The 18,253-nt window shown below is 54.4% G+C and overlaps 1 protein-coding gene across 1 annotated transcript in view; it reads right to left on the reverse strand.

The window, feature by feature from the left end:
• The window catches only part of Fads2 (fatty acid desaturase 2), a 29,803-nt gene that overhangs the window by 1,811 nt on the left and 9,739 nt on the right, over positions 1 to 18,253 (reverse strand). The window contains exons 5-11 of the mRNA XM_005331513.5: positions 14,095 to 14,220; positions 5,885 to 5,945; positions 5,528 to 5,604; positions 1,415 to 1,512; positions 1,149 to 1,245; positions 875 to 954; positions 89 to 214 (exon numbers count right to left, since the gene is read on the reverse strand). Of these exons, the coding sequence (XP_005331570.1) occupies positions 89 to 214; positions 875 to 954; positions 1,149 to 1,245; positions 1,415 to 1,512; positions 5,528 to 5,604; positions 5,885 to 5,945; positions 14,095 to 14,220 (665 nt within the window). The remainder of the gene's footprint in view (positions 1 to 88; positions 215 to 874; positions 955 to 1,148; positions 1,246 to 1,414; positions 1,513 to 5,527; positions 5,605 to 5,884; positions 5,946 to 14,094; positions 14,221 to 18,253) is intronic.

Below are 18,253 nucleotides of genomic sequence, written 5' to 3' on the forward strand. Positions count from 1 at the left end.
GGACGTCCTGGTCCCCTCAGCCCCCACCCTGGGCCCTCCCTGCACCCCAGGGCCCCAGGAGCTCCAGCACTGTTGACTCCCGGCTTACCTGATGATGTCCATCAGGGCCCTCAGCAGAGGCTTCTCCTGGTACTCGATGCCGTGCTTGGCGCACAGAGACTTCACCAGCGGGGCGATCTTGTGCAAGTTGTGCCGGGGCATGGTGGGGAAGAGGCTGGGGGAGCACAGGCCGGCTCAGTGTGAGGGCACCTCCGGCTGCTGCCCGCCCCTCCCACGGCCCAGGGAGGCCCCATCTGCAGGCAGGACAAGGCTCCTCCTGAGTGCCCACTAGGATTGTGGGAGGGGGGCTATTGGTGAGCAGGTGTGTCTGCTCTAGATGGCCAGAGACAAAAGCGTCACGTTCCCCCACCCCCCAAAAAAAGGAAATGAAAGAAACAGACGGGAGATGGGAAGAATGATGACAAGAGGCGAGACTGGGACCAGGGGCAGCAGGGACAGCCCCTCGACCACCTGTGTTCCAGGGAGGCCATGTAGTGGAGCCTCAGTTTCCAGTCCATAAAATGGGATCAACCATCCCTGCCCGGCTAGCAGGGATCGAGATGCCCAGGCAAGCTCCGTGAAACTACAACCCTCCAGCCACACGTCAAGGAGTGCACCCACTACCATGGCCATGTGGCACGGGGTCCGGGCACCAATGCTTTGGGGAGACAGCCCAGGGAGTCCCTCTCCTGACCTCAGTGAGGGTGGCTGCGGAGTCGCACTCTAAGATGGGGCAGTGACCTTGCTGAGGGGAGAGAACCCCACAGGCCACCCACTGCCCCGTGGGCCTGGTGGCCACTTCCCTCCCTGCCTGTCTTCTCCGGGCCTCACTCACTGGTGCTCGATCTGGAAGTTGAGGTGCCCGCTGAACCAGTCGTTGAAGAAGGACTGCTCCACATTGCAGGTGGCTGCCAGCTGCGAAAGGGAGGGGGTGTGAGCGGCGGGGGCGGGAGGGGGAGATCACGGGGCCACCAGATTCCCCACCTGTCCCTCTTGGGGATCCTTGTCACCCTTTCTTGCTTAGCCCCAAGGCTGCCAGCAGGACACAGGCAGCCCCAGTAAAACCCAGAGTAGCGGGTCCCCTGGTGACCAGCTCTGCCTTCCCTCACCTGGCTGCTGAACCAGTCGCGGTAGTGGTCCAGGTCGATCTCCATGACGATATGATTCATCTGTGTGACCCACACAAACCAGTGGCTCTCCAGGAACCTGGAAGGGAACCTAGTCAGCACTGCAGCCCCCGGGCCCTCCCTGGGCCCCGCTCAGCCCCTGCTGCACTGCCAGGAGGGAGGTCCCGGGACACAGGGGTGTGCTGGGCATCTCCCATCAACGTCAGTGCTCTAAAGGGCCCAGGGGACCACCAGCCCAGGGGAGGCACCTGATGAAGTTGAGGAACAGGAGGGACCCCAGGATGCCGTAGAAGGGGATGTAGGTGCAGAAGAAGCGGGCATAGTAGCTGATGGCCCAGGCCAAGTCCTGTGGGAAGAAACAAGATCAGACGCAGGCCTGCCCTGCCCCCAGCCCTCCCTGCCCAGCGCGCCCAACCACAGCTGTGCACACACACACACCTGGCACTGCCAGGCACAGCTGTGAAGAATCACCCCCGACAGCCCTCTGCGGGCTGGACACCAGCCCACGGAGATACAGCACCTCCCCGAACACCACCTGCTGGCTCAGGTCTCCCAACTGCCTTGATGCCCGAGGAAAGGGGGCGTGGTTCAGTAGAGAATCCGGACAGAGGCAGAGAGGCAGCCATGGGCAGCAGCCAGGGGAGGCAGGCTCGGTGGGTCCAGGGGCTTCTAGAGGCTGCGTGTGCGCTGCCCACCCACCACGCGTGGCCAGGTCACCAGCACCTGGGCCTCCTTCCTCATCTGTTGCTCCAGCATGAAGACATGGGAGGGCAAAGGCCACACACCCTCTCCAGTCCCTCCTCCCCTTCCTGGGGCCACGTGGGTGGCAGGGTTCTGAGCAGCCCTCTCCCCCTTCCTCTGCTACCCAAGCCCATGTGTCTTGGCTGGCCCACAGCGGTCCTGCTCGTCCTTGTGCACCCTTGCCTCCAAGAAGATCCCACCTCTCTCCTGTGACACCCTCCCATCCACCCCAAGTGGCCCAGAGCTCTGCAGCCTCGGGAGCCCCGTCTCCCCAGCACCCTGCGCCAGCTCATCCCCACCTCAGGGCCTCTGCATGGGTTGCTCCTCGTGTCAGGAAGGCACACCCAGGCGGTCCTTAAGTACAGACGGTAGACCGCATGGGACAGGACAATGCGTGAGGGGTGAGACGGCTGGCCAGGTGGGCCAGAGTGAGCTCAGGTGTGGCTCAGGGGACTGTCCCCTCTCTCGGGCAACGGAGAACCATCGTTCTACAAACAATCCTTCAAAGAGGACCGCACTGGTGTCTTAAAATAGATCCTACCACGTGGAGTTGGGAGATGAGGAGGTTATCTCAGCAACCCCCGCATGAAATGGTGGGTCCTCAATCGGGACCCACACTGGGGATGAAGAGGTGACAGATTCCAGTCTATTTAGGAGGCAGAGGAGGCCGTATTTGGCAGCCGCTTGGTTGTGAGGAACCTGGGCTGGCCCCGCCATCGGCCCAGGTGGTCAGGGCTGGGTGGCATAGGCTGAGCAGAAAGGGGGAGAGGGCGGCTTAGGAGAGGCAGGAGAGGGCAGAGCGGGAAGGGCCAGACGTTTTCCTTCATTCTCATTTTCTGGTGTGTCTGCAGGGCAGAAGTGGGGGTGTGTGTACACACATGGAAGAAAATGGGGATGGGGGAGATGCTTGTTGATTTTGCGCTGAGTGACATATGGCTATGGGGACCTCAGGCTCCAGGACAGGGATGACAGGGAAGTCACGAACAGGAACAGAGGGAGCAGGGGAGCCGGAGGGGAGGGGAGGGGAGGGGAGGGAAAGGGTTAGGAAGAGCTTCAGGAAGAAGTGGTCAGGGTGTCCGTGACAGTCATAAAGGGGGGCACACGTTCCTTCAGAGGCCTTCCTCACAGCTCTTGGGGAGCTGGGCACGGTGGCACATGCCTGTAATCCCAGCAGCCCAGGAGGCTGAGGCAGGAGGATTGAAAGTTGGACACCAAACTGCAACTTAGTGAGGTCATAAAGCAACTTGGTAAGACTCTGTCTCAAAATAAAAAAATAAAAAAGCCTGGGGATGTGGCTCAGTGATCAAGTGCCCCTGAATTCAATCCCTGGTACCAAAACAAACACAAAGCTCTTGGGGCTTGTCCCCCTCTTTCCTCAAGGCCAGGGCTTCCTGGGGCTCCATCCTGCAGCCATCTGGCTGAGTCTCGGCTTGACGGGTCACATGCAAGGTGGATGTCTAGCACGCTGCCTGGCTAGATGCCAGAAGTGCCTTCCCATCTCCAAGCTGTGACATCCAAAATGTGTCTGGACCTTGCCAAATGGCTCAGCAGAGCAGCTCTCACTTGGGACTGAAAGGCCAAGGGACTGACAGATGCCCGGCTCTGCCAGCTGGTGCCCGTTAGGAACGTGGTCTGATCTCCTTTCCTGCTCTTCCTGGTCCATGCTTTGTTCCTTACAGAGCAAGCAGGTTAAAAAAAAAACAAAAACGATGTGCATTGACACCCAGTCATCCGATACAAAATACAAACGCTAGTTAAATGACCAGGACTGCGGGCTCAAGTTTCTCCTGGGGACCCGGGCGAGCCCCAGGGGAAACAGCAGTCCCACATGGGCAGGAGATGTGGCTTCAAACATCAGCCGCTTCACTCCTTTACCTCTTCAGCTCCGACCAGCCTGCACAGTAAAATAGGGTGAAGGGACGCAGCAGAGATGTGTCACTGTTCCCAGAACACAGTACACACTGACAAAAATGTCCACTTTTCCAGAAGACAGCATGCCCCACCCCTACCCCTTGCTCCTCAAGTCCCAGCGGGAGGCTCCATCTCCAGACTTGTCACACAGAGGGATCTGAAGTCCCAAGGTGCTCTACAAATACGAGGTGCTGTTATTTGAAAGAGAGAAGGACCAGGCTATAGGACGTGGCATCAGGACACTAACTCAGATGGGTCCTGATGGGCAAGGTTCAAACTTTCAATTTCAATCATCTTCATGTGTGAAAATATATTTAAAAAAAAAGAAAAAGAAAAAGAAAAAAATGCCAGCCAATCGGTCATGGTGGCTCATGCCTGTAACCCCAGTGATTCAGGAGACCCAGGCAGGAAGCTGGTGAGGACAAGGCCAGCCTGGGCAACTTAGCAAAATCCTGTGTCAAAAATAACATTTTAAAAAGGGGTGGGGATGAAGGCCAGGGGTAGGGTGCTCGCCCAGCAGGCACGAGGCCCTGGGTTCAATCCCCAGCACCACAAAAAAAGGAAAGAAAGAGGAAGGAAGGAAGGAAGGAGGGAGGGAGGGAGGGAGGGAGGAAGGAAGGAAGGAAGGAAGGAAGGAAGGAAGGAAGGAAGAAAAGAAGGAAGGAAGGAGGGAGGAAGGGAGGGCGGGCCAGCAAGACCTACTAAGTGACTGGATTTGTCTGTTCTCTGCTGGGGGTGGGGAACATGTCCCTGTCACAGCAAACCCTGCTTCTGCCTATAGGTTATTCTGTCAACGGCGTGTTCTTATCTTGCACAAAATCAAAATCATGACGGCCCGTGTACATAAATCCGAGGGTTCCCTCGGGCCCCGCGGTGCTCGGTCGCCGTCAGGGCCACTCTGGCTCTCTCTTTGGAAGCAGAACCAGCAGACGCCCATAAGCCTGTTATTTTGGGTTGAATTGTGGACCCCCCATTTGTATGTTGAATCTAACCCCTAGCGCTTCAGAAGGCGACCTTATTTGGAAATGGCGTCACTGCTGGTGGACCTAGTTAGAAGGAGGGCATCAGGAGGGGCCTCAATCCAATCGGACTGGTGTCCTTATAAGAAAAGGGGGACACTGTACACAGACAAAGGAAACACAGAGGGAAGAAGACGTAAAGGTGGAGAGAAGACGGCCTGTGCCAGCCCAGGAGAGGGTCTTGGAACCGGCCCTTCCCTGGCAGCCCTCAGAAGGGCTGATGTCCCTCCAGACTGCAAATTTGGGTTTGCCGAAGCCACCCAGCTCAGGGTGCTCTGTTACACAATCTTGGCAGAGGAACACACCTGTCTTCTTAGCCAATGCCCAGCTGCTTCCCATTTCTCAACCAGAGTGTGGAATGAAAATGTCCAGGAATCCCACAGGGGACGCAGAGGGCAGGGCAGGGCAGGGCCGGGCAGGGCCACAGCTGGCTGGGCTGTGTGCCTATCCCAGGCCGCCAGGAATTTTCTAAGGAGCTCGGCAAAGCAGGGGCTGCCCCGCGTGTGCGCACTGGAGGACTCCTTGGAACCGGCATGCGGTGGCCTTCCTGGCTCTGATGGTCCCAGAGGAGGACCCTTGCCTAGAGTGAGCAGGCAGCCCCAGGCCCAGAGAGCCACACAGGGCACAGGGCAGGACCCGTGGGTGCCTGTGCCCCAGTCCCCCGCCCCCCGGGCCAGCCCCCGGACTCACCGCCCAGTGCTTGTGAACGATCATGGTCATGATGATCTGATACTGGAAATACAGGGGGATGAGCAGCGGCGGCCCAACTGTGGGAGAGAGCAGAGGCACTTAGAGGCCACCCGCCGAGCACGGCTGGGCTGGAGGTCAGGGAGCCAGGCGGACACTGGACAGAGGCCACCTCGGCAGTGCAGGGGAGGACGGGGTGCAGCAGCCACACGTCACATCTGTGATGTGGGCTGAGAAGGGCCAGCTCCGGCAGGCTGCCGTGACCCCTGCTCTGACAGATTTAGTGTCCTTCCTGGGCCTGGAAGGGCCAGCTCCCACAGGGGTGAGAAGTGGGGGCAGAGCAGACACCCCGGCACTCACTCAGGAAGAAGTACTGGTGCTGGTGGTTGTAGGGAAGGTACTTCAGCTTCTTCTTGCCGTACTGGGGAGAAAGGAGAGATGCGCGTGAGCACCGGCCACCCGGGCCAGCCTCCTGTGCCCCCCACCCACACACTCTGCAGCCACCGTCCCTCCTTGTCAGTCTGCACCCTGGGCCTGCGAGACCTAGCGGGGGCCAGCATTCCTCCCCCTGGCTCATGTGTCAGCCCCCACTGGCCAGAATCCCCTGCAGGCCCAAGGGACAGTGCTGACCGAGCTCAGGCTCAGAGGCCCAAGGCCCAGGCCTGGCTGGGACTGGAAAGCTCACATGGGTACAGGTGCCCAAAGGGAGCTCCTCAGCCTTCTCTCCCCCTTTGGTGGTCGGAAAAGTTCCGCGGTCTCCCTGGGGAGCTCCCTGGAGCCCACAGAGGCTGGGGGAACCCAGTCAGGGCTGGGAATTGTTAGCGGTCATCAGCCCGGGAGCATGCACTCCCTGGAGCTGCCCTGGTTAATTTCTTTCTCCTCCCTCCCTTCCTTTTTCTTCCTTCCTTCCTTCCTTCCCTTTTTCCTTTTTATTTTTGGTACTGGGGATTGAACGCAGGAGCACTCTTCCAACCACTGAGCTACATCCCCAGCTCTTTTCATTTTGTTTTGAAACAGGGTCTGGCTAAGTTGCCCAGGCTGCCCTTGAACTTGCCATCTTCCTGCTCCTGCCTCTCGAGTGGCTGGGATCACAGACAGGTACCACCATACTCCGCAGCCCCGAGATGTCTAAGAGTTGATCACTCCTTCCCAGTACACCTGGGAATGCCAACGGACCACCCAAGGCCACACGCAGCACAGGCACCAAGGACTCCCCTGGCGATCTGTCTGTCCCACAGGCCAGCCCCTAGGAACCAGCCTACCTTGCTCTGTGGGGGCTGAGCCCCGAAAAGTCTCATAAAACCCAGTACTGACCCCAGGACACTGCCCTCATCCCAGAGCCCAAGGCCAGGGACACCCTCCACAGACGGTGTCCATTCCTGTTATCAGAGTCCGGAGATCCAAGTGAGTTCCAGCTGGGAGAGAGCTCGGGCGCTGTCTAGGCCAGAGCCAGCTCTCCAGTGAGAACACAGAGGAAACTGCTCATCGGATCCCAGGAGAGCCGATGTGCTCTGGCAAGGGAGCAGGTGTGAGGAGGACCAAGTCCAGCCCACCCTTGGACTTCCATCTTGGTGCCGGAGGCCACGGTCACAGCACATCTGGCCAAAGCACTGCCAGAAGCAGCCCCTTTGTTCCATGTGGCTCCGGGGCCCTGCCAGGAGCTCACTCCTTCCCACAGCATTCCATGTGCCCTGAGCCTGTCATGAAGGTCAGGGCTGAGGCTGCTCTTGCAGGGTTCAAGCCAGGGAGGCCTCAGAGGAGCCTGATGATGACCCAGTGAAGGGAGGGGAAGGGCCAGCCTGGGAAAGCGAGCCCCCAAAGTGGTCACCTGCGGGGAACACAGAGGTCCAGGGTTCCTGGGAGGCTGTGGCCTACAACACAGGCCCTGGGCCCTTTGCTAACCTCTGCCAGCAGCTGAGGACCCAGGCCCAGCCTCTATACACAGACTCCACACCACGTCTCACTCCACGGACATCTCTTTCCTCTCGGGGACTGAGCACTAAGAGCAGCCTCCAGGTCAGCAGAGGCCAGAGGGTTCCCCTAGAGGGACCTGAGAGGCACGAGGTGGGGGGCACCCCGGGAGTGTATCTGAAGCTGCACCTGTATGACAAGCACACTGTTGTCATTGGTTTATGGTGACTTGGCAGGGATGACAAGGCTGTCCCAGCTCCTACACTCTGCTAGGCCCCACATGTAGCTCTTCAATGCCCCCGACTGACCTAGGGGAGACCAGGGACCCTGGTCCCCCTGGGCAGTGGCAGCCCTCAGAACCAGCCTCAGGGAAGCCCTAGGAAGCAGGGGCTCGGGATTTAGGAGCCATTCATTATCTAGGCAAATGGCATCACCCCCTGAGCTCTGAGGTCCTGTTGCAAAGTGGAGGTTTGATGTACACACTCCACAGGGTTGTGAGGGCCCAGCGGAAAGAATGGATAGCAAAGCACTATGGGGCAGCAAACGAATGTTAGTCATGGTCACGTGTGTGTGCACCAAGTGACACACCAACACTCGGTGTCCATCGGTCCCCATCTCCAGGGTTTCCAACGAAACAGCTGCGAGGCAGTCTGTCAGGGGACAGCGGACCTGCAGCACTCTCCCCCAAATCAGAAAGCGCCACTAAGGCTTTGATGACATCAAGCCCTGCCCTGTGCTTTTCTTTGTCAGCACCTTGTCTGGGAGCGGGGAAGGGATGAAGAGAGGTATTTTAGGAAGCAGAACCAGGAAAATGAGCTCCTGACTTCTTTCTCTACCTGCACCTTTGAGCTGGCTGCTTCGTCCCTAGGCCTCAGCTGCTCTTGAGGGCTGGTGACAGCTCCGCCTCACAGGCTCAGCGAGGACTAAGTGACGGTGCACACGCCTGGTGCTTGCCGTAGTGCTGGGCCCACGGACTCGGTCGGAAAGAGTCCGCTTTCCTCCCAGCTGGGGACTGCAGGGAGTGGGGGACCCCCACCTCCCTCCGCTCCTCCCAGGAGGTCCCACGTGGAAGAGGGCTTAGGAGGCAGCCGCGGTGGGTAGAGAAAGCAGACAGACGGCGCTTTCACCAGCTGGGCTGTAGGCAAGGATGTGGGTGGCTTGCTGTGGCCGGACCCCAAGGGGGAGATGATGGTACACACAGGACTTGCCTTGAACGGGGACAGAGCGTTCCCAAGCCAAGGCCGACAGCTAGGGACGCAGGCCAGGGCAGAGCGAGGCGAGAGCTGCCAGCCCCGGTGGCTGGGCTGAGCCCTCTGCGCTCCGTCTCTACAAAACCCACAAGGCCAGCATGGGCGAGGGCCAGAGCGGGTGCCAGGGGCATGAGGAGGGGACTGTTCAGGTTTGAAACAAAAATGTCTGAGCAATGACAAGAGCCTTCCTTGTGTGTCTAGGGCTGGGGGAAGGGGAGCTGCTGAGAGCCGGCTGGTTGCCTCTGGGAACCCGCAAACTCACACAGAGAAAACGAGCCACGTGGCCATGTCAGGAATGAGCAGAATGGCAGGGTCCCTACCCAAGGCGCCAGAGAGGAGAGCCACATTGTTCCAAGAGGGGACTGGCCACTGTGGCCTGTTCGTGGTCTGCAGGAAGCCTAGGGCTTCCACTGCCAATGGGCAGAGGGCAGGGACCTCCCCAGATGGGAGGAGCAAGAGGCTCCCAGGCGGACATTCTGGGAGCCATGACAATGCTATGTGGATATGGCCTTGCGCTGCCCGACGATATGGGGAGAACGAGGAGCAAAACAAGATCGCTGCATCCAATGCAGCCATGAGAGTTCCCGTCAATGCACTAAAACCCTAAGCAGAGGTCACAGGACAGAGCCATTAGAAAGAGCATACATTCCCCCCTCCTTCTTTTTGGTACTGGGGAATCAAAGCCAGGGACACTCTACCACTGAAATACATCACCAGCCCTTTCTATTTTCTTTTTTTTTTTTTTTGAGGCATGGTCTCAGTTGTTGAGGCTGGCCTTTAACTTGCAATCCTCCTGCCTCAGTCTCCCGAGTCGCTGGGATTACCGGCACGTGCCACGGCACCCAGCTACATTTTCTTTATTTTCAAGGATACGACTGTCTATCCAGGAACTCAAAAAGAATCGACTGAAAAACTAGAATCAGGAAGAGACACCCGTGGGCACTAGCTGGACATGACTAACCAGGTATCAACCACATTCCTGAACCCCAGAGAAAATCCAGTCATAAGGGTGAAAATTTGAAAAGAAGTCCCCGAGAGACCAAGGAGCACAAAGCCTTGTCCAGAGAGACAGAAAGGCACGTGAGTGGCTGAGAGGCCCTGCTCCTGGGAGGGAAGCGGAAAAGTGCGGCTGCACATGTTTTCAGAAGAGACAAGTGCTCCATCACTAGCTTCTGAAGAGCCATTAGTGCAGAGTTCTCATGAGCACGGGTCCAGATGACCCGTCCAGACCAGACGCTGGGCGCGGGAGGGCTCACGCCATCATTTGGGGGAGCGGTCAGTGTGATTCCTTAGGGGTGCTGGGGAGCCCGGCTGGCCCTGGAGAAATGTGAATGTAGAACATCATCAGCCCCAACCCCATGGGCAGAAGCTAAGCATTCAGACATAAACCCATGAAGAAGGGAAAGCGACATCATGAAGAACTCCCTAAGCCTCAAAGCGACGGAAAGAATCTATAGGGAAGGAAAGTGACTATGTTTTACTACATAAAACACAGCAACCAAAAATCCTCCTGGAAGTCATAAATAAGACCCAAAGGTAAGGCTCTACCCAGGAAAAGGGTCTCACTGGGGGGACCTTGCTGTCCACCTCTCTTCTTGCTGGACAGCCCTCAGGGCCCCGGCTGTGGCATGTGAGGCTGATGGGAGACAAGAGCCATCAGACCAACTGTCACCTCTGACAAAACACCAGAGCTCCCTGTGGGTAACAGTGCACGACCTGACCAGGAACCCAGGAAACGTGGGCCCTTTCCGCTCGTGAGTAGGTGAGAGGGGGGTTCCACAAACACTGGTGGGGGCCTGAGTCTCCCAAACGTGATTGGCAGCTGGACAAGGCAGACCCCCACAACCTCCCACCCACAGGCCAGCGTTTGAGAAGTGAGATGTCAGAAGAGGTTCCGCGGGCCACCACGCAGACGAAGAACTGGAAGCAGAACAACGGGTGAGACTAGGTTTTATTTGTTAGGGACACAGAGAACATGATCAGAACAGCCAATCGCTCTACCCCATGAGAAAGGAGGCCTTTGTCTGCGCTATCAGAGAGCCTCCAGCTAATCTGTTCTCTATCTAGACACCACTAATCAACGCTGGCAAGCTGTTTCCTAGAAGAAAAACAAAGGCTTGTGTTTAAAATCCCTGCCCCGCCAGCCAGAGAGGCTCAGTGCCTCCAAGGTACCCAACTGCGGCTCGCTTCCTGTGATTGAGCTGTCACTACAGACCCAAGTCTGCCAGAGAGAGGGGTTCAAACCAGAACTGGGGAACAGGCTCTCTCCTCCCCATGCTCCAAGCCTTAGACACCTACACTGTTGGGATACTACCTCATTTATGACGCCACTGTTTACCAAGGGTGAATTTGCCTCGCTTGCCAAATGCTTATCGGGCACTTTGAGCACTGTGATTCTTAAGACCTGTGTAAAAACAACAAAGACCCCCTGACTTTGGTTTCCATCACCAGTGTGTTCCCCAAAAGAAAAAGGTATGTAAATATTGTTAAAAATGAAAGGCTCTACTTTAAAAAAATAAATTGTGGCTGGGCATGGTGAGGTGCACCTGTGATCCCAGAGATTTGGAAGGTCAAGTTCCCGGCCAGCCTGGGCAAATTAGACCGTCTCAAAATAAAAATATAAAAAAGGTTGTGGATGGAGCTCAGTGATAGAATGCCCTTGGGTTTAATTCCCAGTATCAAAAAGTGTTCAATGAAAACCTTCTTTAAATGCATTTGGGAGTACTTTTGTTAAAAGAAAATTAAGAAACTAGGGGTAGAGCTCAGTAATAGAGCACATGCTTAACATGTGCAAGGCTCTGGGTTCAATTACCAGCTCAAAAAAAAAAAAAAAAAGGAAGTTAATAGTTAATACTAGTAACACCACATTTTCCTGTCTTACAAAATGCAGTAGCTGTGCTATGCTACAGAAATGTAACAGAATACTGTACAACCTTCAAAATGGATAAGAAAAATCTTTTTGGGACTCCTGAAACAGGGTCCACATTTGGAGAGGCTGCAAGCTACAGAATACAGGGCAGAATTTATTTTAAATATTGTGTTTATTTTGTTGTTGTTGTTGTTTTCATTTTGGTACGTGAACTTGAACCCAGGTGCACTTTACCCTTTTTATTTGTTTGTTTTTTGAGGCAGGTTCTTGCTAAGTTGCCAAGGCTGGCTTGGAACTTGCAATCCTCCTGCCTCAGCCTCCGGAGTTGCTGGGATTATAGGCATGCATCACCATGCCTGGCTTGAATTTTGTTTTGAAAGAAACAGATACATGTATATCCATACACACTTAGAAAACGTTGGGAAGGACACAGGACATCTTGTCAACAGGGGTAACCTCAAGGTCATAAAACCTGGGGCAAAGAATGTGGTGGAGATACTAAAGAATCACCTTTTAATGTTATATACTTTTATATTATTTCAATATTTACACCAAGTAGGTATAAACATGAACTCATATAAAAATGAGATGGTGTACAGAGCCATAGTAACATAAATGGCATGATGTTGGCACCAAAACAGACACGTAGACCAATGATACAGAAGACACAGAGACAAACCCACATAAATACAGTTATCTCACACTAGACAAAGGCACCAAAAACACATTGGAGAAAAGATAGCCTACTCAACAAACGGTACTGAGACAACTGGAAATCCATATGTAGCAAAATGAAATTAAACCCCTATCTCTCACCCTGCACAAAACTTAACTCAAAGTGGATCAAGGACCTGGGAATTAGACCAGAGATGCTGCACCTAATAGAAGAAAAAGCAGGCCGAAATCTCCACCATGTCCGCTTAGGAACTGACTTTCTTAACAAAACTCTTAAAGTGCATGAAGTAAAATCAAAAATCAATAAATGGGATGGGATCAAACTAAAAAGCTTCTTCACAGCAAAGGAAACAATCAATAATGGGAAGAGAGAGCCTACAGAATGGGAGAAAATCCTTACCACACACGCGTCAGGGAGAGCACTACTCTCCAGGATATATCAAGATCGCAAAAAAATTAACACTAAAAAAACCCACAAATAACCCAATCAATCCATAGGCAAAGTAACTGAACAGACATGTCACAGAAGAAGAAATATAATCAATCAATAAATTCATGAAAAAATGCTCAACATTTCTAACAATTAGAGAGATGTAAAACTACACCAAGATTCCATCTCACTCCAGTCAGAATGGCAGTGATCAAGAATACAAGCAACAATAAATGTTGGCAAGGATGTGGGGGAAAGGTGCACTCATACATTGCTAGTGGAACTGCAAATTTGTGCATCCACTATGGAAAAAAGTATGGAGATTCCTAAGAAAACTTGGAATGGGCCACCATTTGACCCAATCATCCCACTCCTAGGTTTATACCCAAAGAACTTAAAGTCAGCTTACTACAGTGACACAGCTACATCAATGTTTACAGCAACCCAATTCACAACAGCTAAACCGTGGAACCCACCTAGGTGCCCTTCAACAGATGAATGATAAAGAAACTGTGGTATATATACACAATGGAATATTACTCAGCCTTAGAGAAGAATGGCATTACAGCATTTTCCAGTAAATGGATGGAACTGGAGAATATTACAATAAGCAAAATAAGCCAATCCCAATGAATCAAAGGCCAAATGCTATCTCTGATATCTAGATGCTAATTCTCAATAAGGGTGTTGGGGAGGAGAATAGAGGTAATGTGGACTAGACAGAGGGACGTGAAAGGAGGTAAGGGGGTATGGGGATAGGAATGATAGGAGAATGAATCACACATTATTACCTGACGTGCATACATGATAACATGACTTGTGTAACTCTACATCTCGTACAACCAAATGAGAAGTTATACTCCATTATGTATGAGGTGTCAAAATGCATTCTACTGTCATGTATAACCAATGAGAACAAATTTATATATGAGATGGTGTGGTTGAATGGAAGGAAATGGCCTAGCAGCCAGGATCTAAGCCTTCTCTAGACTGAACTGTAAGCCCTGCGACTCGGAAGACATCCCATTCTCTCGCTGGGCCTTGATTTCTCATCCATGAGTGAAACAGCACGGACCAGGCCATGCTGAGGTTCCTCCTACAGGGGAGACTCCCAGGGGGCTATGAGTCACCAAATAGTTTTCTCAGCATGATCTGGCCCATGGGGGATCCAGCTTTAGCCTGGAACCTGGTCTTCCTGCTAAACTTGAAACAGATTCCCCGTGGGAGGAAGGGAGGCAGCCTACACTCCAATAAGGAGTATTTCTATGGGGGCATTCCTGTGGAGGCCCCTCCTTATACTCTCCAGGTGGAATAATCTGGGTGCCCAGGAAAGTGTTCTGAGTGCATCAGAGGCCGGTTTCCTGGGTGCATGTCGACCCTACAGGATCCCTCCCCTCCCCTCTATGACACCTCTTATGTCAATGCTGTCACATACCTCAAGGGCCTGCCATTCACCGAGGACGAACACGTGAAGCATCTTCACATCTGGGTCCTTGTGGAAGATGTTGGGCTTGGCGTGGTGCTGGAAGTGGCGATGGTTCCACCACTTGGCAGAGGCTCCCTGCGGGGAGAGGGGCTGGGGTGAGCCATCCGGCCCAGAGGCAGAACTCACCTGCGACAGGCTCTGCAGGACAGTTCCTGGTCCCCGACACACAGGCGGACTTCCGTATCCCACTCGAGGTGGTGCCTAAGGCCCCCGAGAGAACAAGGCCCTGCCACAGCTGAGCCCCCAGTGCCGCTCAGCCCCCAGTGCAGGGAAGTCCCTCCTCTCTCCAGCCTCAGCTTCGCCTTTTACACGATGGTGCTGCGGGTGGAACGTGCTGGTGTTGGGTTGCAGGGTGAGGGGCGGGGTGATCTCTGCCTCTGCCCACGCCGGGCACAGAGCCTGCCACACCCGCTCACCCAGGCTCATCCCTTGGGCACCGGCATTGACAAGAGGGAAGGGTCTCGGCAGTTTCTCTCCTGGATGTGCAATTAAGAGAAACGAAAACGGATCCGCAGAAAACCTGCGCGTGAATGTTCACAGCAGCATTCTTGAAAACAACCAGAAAGTAGAAATGACTCAAATGCCCATCTGCAGGAGAATGGAGAGACAACACGTCGTGTGGCTACACAGTGGACTCGTTTGGCTAGACCTTAAGAAAGAATGAAGCACTGACACATGCCGCAACACGGACGGACCTGGAAACTCGAAGTGAACAGAGTTAATCACAAAGGACCCTCAGTCCCCCATTCCAGGTATGAAAGCTACAGACGGAAAGATCAGCAGCTGCCCAGGCCTGGGGTGGGGGGTGAGGAGGAGACACAGATTGAGATGTGATGGTGAAGGGGTGCAGGGTTTCTTCTTGGGATAAAGAAAGATTGTGATAATCGTTCCGTTAACTATGAATACACTACACACATATTCGCTGCTTTGGACACTATTTTTGCAGTACTGGGGATGGAACCCAGGGGCGCTCTACCGAACTACATCTCCAGCCCTTTCTATTTTTTATTTTAAGACAAGGTCTCACCAAGTGGCTGAGGCCAGCTAAAGCTCTTGCCTTTAGCCTTCTGAGGAGCTGGGATTACAGGTGTGCACCACTGCACCTGGCTTGATTTGTACACTTTAAATGGGCGAAGGCATAATATCTTTAGACACGTTTTCTTTGTGTTTGGAGGCTCAGACACAGGACTGGGCTGGAGCGATGCTGACGTCCCTGACCTATCAGCAGGCTCTAGGAGGGCTGACAAATAGTTGTTAACAGGGTCAGGGAAGGGCCACCCTGATTCTGGCACTGAGGCTAGGATTCCATGAGACAAGGAGCTCACACAGCGAGGATGTTTATTTCAAGGCCACAGACTGTTACGTCACCAGCTCAAGCTCTTGAGCATTCTGCTGAAGTGCGTCCCTCAACAAAGTTCATTGCTCCGTGGAAGAAATCAGTCTTTGCTGACCCTTGAGCAGCAGAACTGCATGGTGACGGCCAGATCAATGCTAGGGCTAGGGTCCGACCAGCCGCAAAGTGGCCCTATTTGCTAAAAGCAAACAGTTTACTTGGGAGGTGTTTTTGGCACAAATGCAACGTCTGGACACTCCTAGCCATGGGTGGGGACGGCTACAAACAGCTGTGGCCTTTGCAGTGACCTCAGGCCCCTGTGGACAGGCGAGCCTCAAAACCCATCCGAGCAAAAACCAAAATGTCAGAGAGGAAAAGCCCAGAGGTTTGAGGAATCAGATGACACATTCACATCTGAAGCCAGAGGGAACAAACTTCCTGGGAAGAAGCGAGTGGAAAAGTCCCTGGCACGAGGACATTGAGGAGCAAGGCCACGTGACAAGAGAGCAAGCTACGGACAATATGCCAACCCAGGCCTGGGGTGCAGCTGGGCAGAGCACCGGCTGGCCTAGCACCTCAGGGCCTCCGTTCTACCTCCCGAGCTGCAAAAGCCAAGCAAAACCCAACGCACCCACCTAGAGGTGTTTGTTAAGTGGATAATCAGAGGGACAAAAGTGAGACAGCCACGGCTAGCCCCTCACTGGGCGCAGGTGCTAACCGGGCTCCGGCGTGATGAAAACACTTGTTCCTGCTGTTCCTCGGTGGTGATTCTCCTCCACTCTTCCCCGAGCAAAGTCCTACTCGTCCTTCAGGAACCCCTCCTCCAGGACACTGTGGAGCCTGCCAGTGTCCTCAGAATTCAGAGCAAACGCTGCCTGCTCTGAGCCAGCTGCTCTGCTGGGCCCTGAGAACCAAGAGACAAAGCCCTCATCCCCAGGGAGTGGAGCGCCAGATTTCAGGCAAGCTGTGAGCCTCCGGGGCCTGGGGTGGCCCGGGGTGAGCCACAGGCCACACCACTGGCTCAGCTCTGCACACAGCACCACGGACACGGGCAGCAGGGACTGGTGAGCCACGATTGCAGTCCAAGTCCCTGAGCCCAAGGGCCTTGATGCTGTCAGCTCGGAATTCTGATTTCCTAGTGAATGATCCACGTGGAGGCCAGCGCTCGGTCTGGCCCTGGCCTTCGGTCTGATGAAAGAGCTGGGCTACAGGAATCTTCAGGGACCAAGGCCGTGGGGCTAGAAGGCCTTGGCTGCCCAGATTCTAGAAACAGCACGCAGCTCATCTTGGTCAAGGGCATGGGGAGCGCATGGGGCGGGAGTGAAACGTTACTCTCCAACTCTGAGAAGGGTTTTATCCGACAGAACACAGCACAAAAGGAAACAAAGTGCTGTGCATTCATACCCTCTCCCTCCACCCCTGAAGCTCTGGAAGCCGTCCAGGTTCTCAGACCTTTCAGGCTCAGAGCCCGGCAAATGCTGGCCGGGGAATGGGTGGCCAGCTCGGGGCTTGTCACCCTCTGGCTGAGCTACAGCTGGCAAGCCCAGAGCCCAGGAGATGTGAGCAGCAGCTTAACCTAGACACAGGTCCCCCTCCCCAGCACGGGCAGGATGGTGTCTCCAGGACCCAGCCTTCTTAGGAAACTGCTAGATACTGTTAGGGGAGGGCTAAAGGTTGGGGATGATAAGGCCTCAGGGAGATAACACCTATCGGATCAGCACAAGGTGTCCCTGGCAAGTGGCTCATCTTAGTAAACCTGCTGGGCAGTAATGCCTCTCTGAGCGGGTCTGTCTCCTCACCCAGGGGTGCCCAAGACCGAAGAGGCTCACAGCTTGCCTGAGACCAGGCTCTGGCCCTTGGCAGGCACACAGTATACAGTGGGCAGATCTTTCAGGGCCATCTGTGCCTTACTTCCTGGGTTTTTAACAACTTTTTATCTTTGGCTCATTTGGGCATCATCCAGTTTGATGTCCCCTATCTAACGACTTATCCATGACCATAGTATCGATGGTCCCCAACTTACAAAGGCTTGACTTGTGATGCTTTGACTCTATCATGGTATGAAATAAGCCGTCGGTAGAAACCCTCCTTTGACTTTCCATCTTCTCCCAGGCTGGGGTAGGCACTGCAGGACTCTCTGGAGGCTGGGCGTGGCAGCGAGCCACCGATCACAAGAGTAAACAACCAGCACCCGACAGCGCACCGTGTTGCCCAGCCGTGGGTAGGTGAGTTACGGGTGCTCCGAACACTCAACGTCCGGGTGGAGTTCTTCCAAACTCCGTCAGAAGTTAAGGGGCATGCCTGTCTGCCTTTCGTACCCCACATGTTTCCAAAGAGCACTTGAGAGGTTTAAGAGAGAGGACTCACATAGACAAAGTGGTTCAAGGGAAGGTAAGAGGATCAGCAGTGTAGACGGAACCAACCAAAGGCAGAGGGTCAGGATGATGGCCCTTCCAGATGTTGCTCCGCACTTCCCGGAGCCAGAGGATAAAAAAAGGGACACAATGTGAAATGGCTCTCCTCCACAGTGAGAGGAAGCCCAGCAAGTCACCAGGGGAGAGGGCTTCTTCACTGGCCCCAGACCAACAGTTAAGAAGCACCAAACAATATGACCAACGGAGCCAGGAGACAAGAAAGGGGGGTGTCTGTTTTATAATCAGAACATGTGCCAGGCGCGGTGGCACATGCCTATGACCCCAGTGACTCAGGAAGTCACTGAGCCTGGGCAACTTGGGATACCCTGTCTCAAAATGAAGAAAGAAAAACAAACAACCT

The sequence above is a fragment of the Ictidomys tridecemlineatus genome, chromosome 4, assembly GCF_052094955.1.
Source record: "Ictidomys tridecemlineatus isolate mIctTri1 chromosome 4, mIctTri1.hap1, whole genome shotgun sequence".
NCBI classification, from domain to species: domain Eukaryota; kingdom Metazoa; phylum Chordata; class Mammalia; order Rodentia; family Sciuridae; genus Ictidomys; species Ictidomys tridecemlineatus.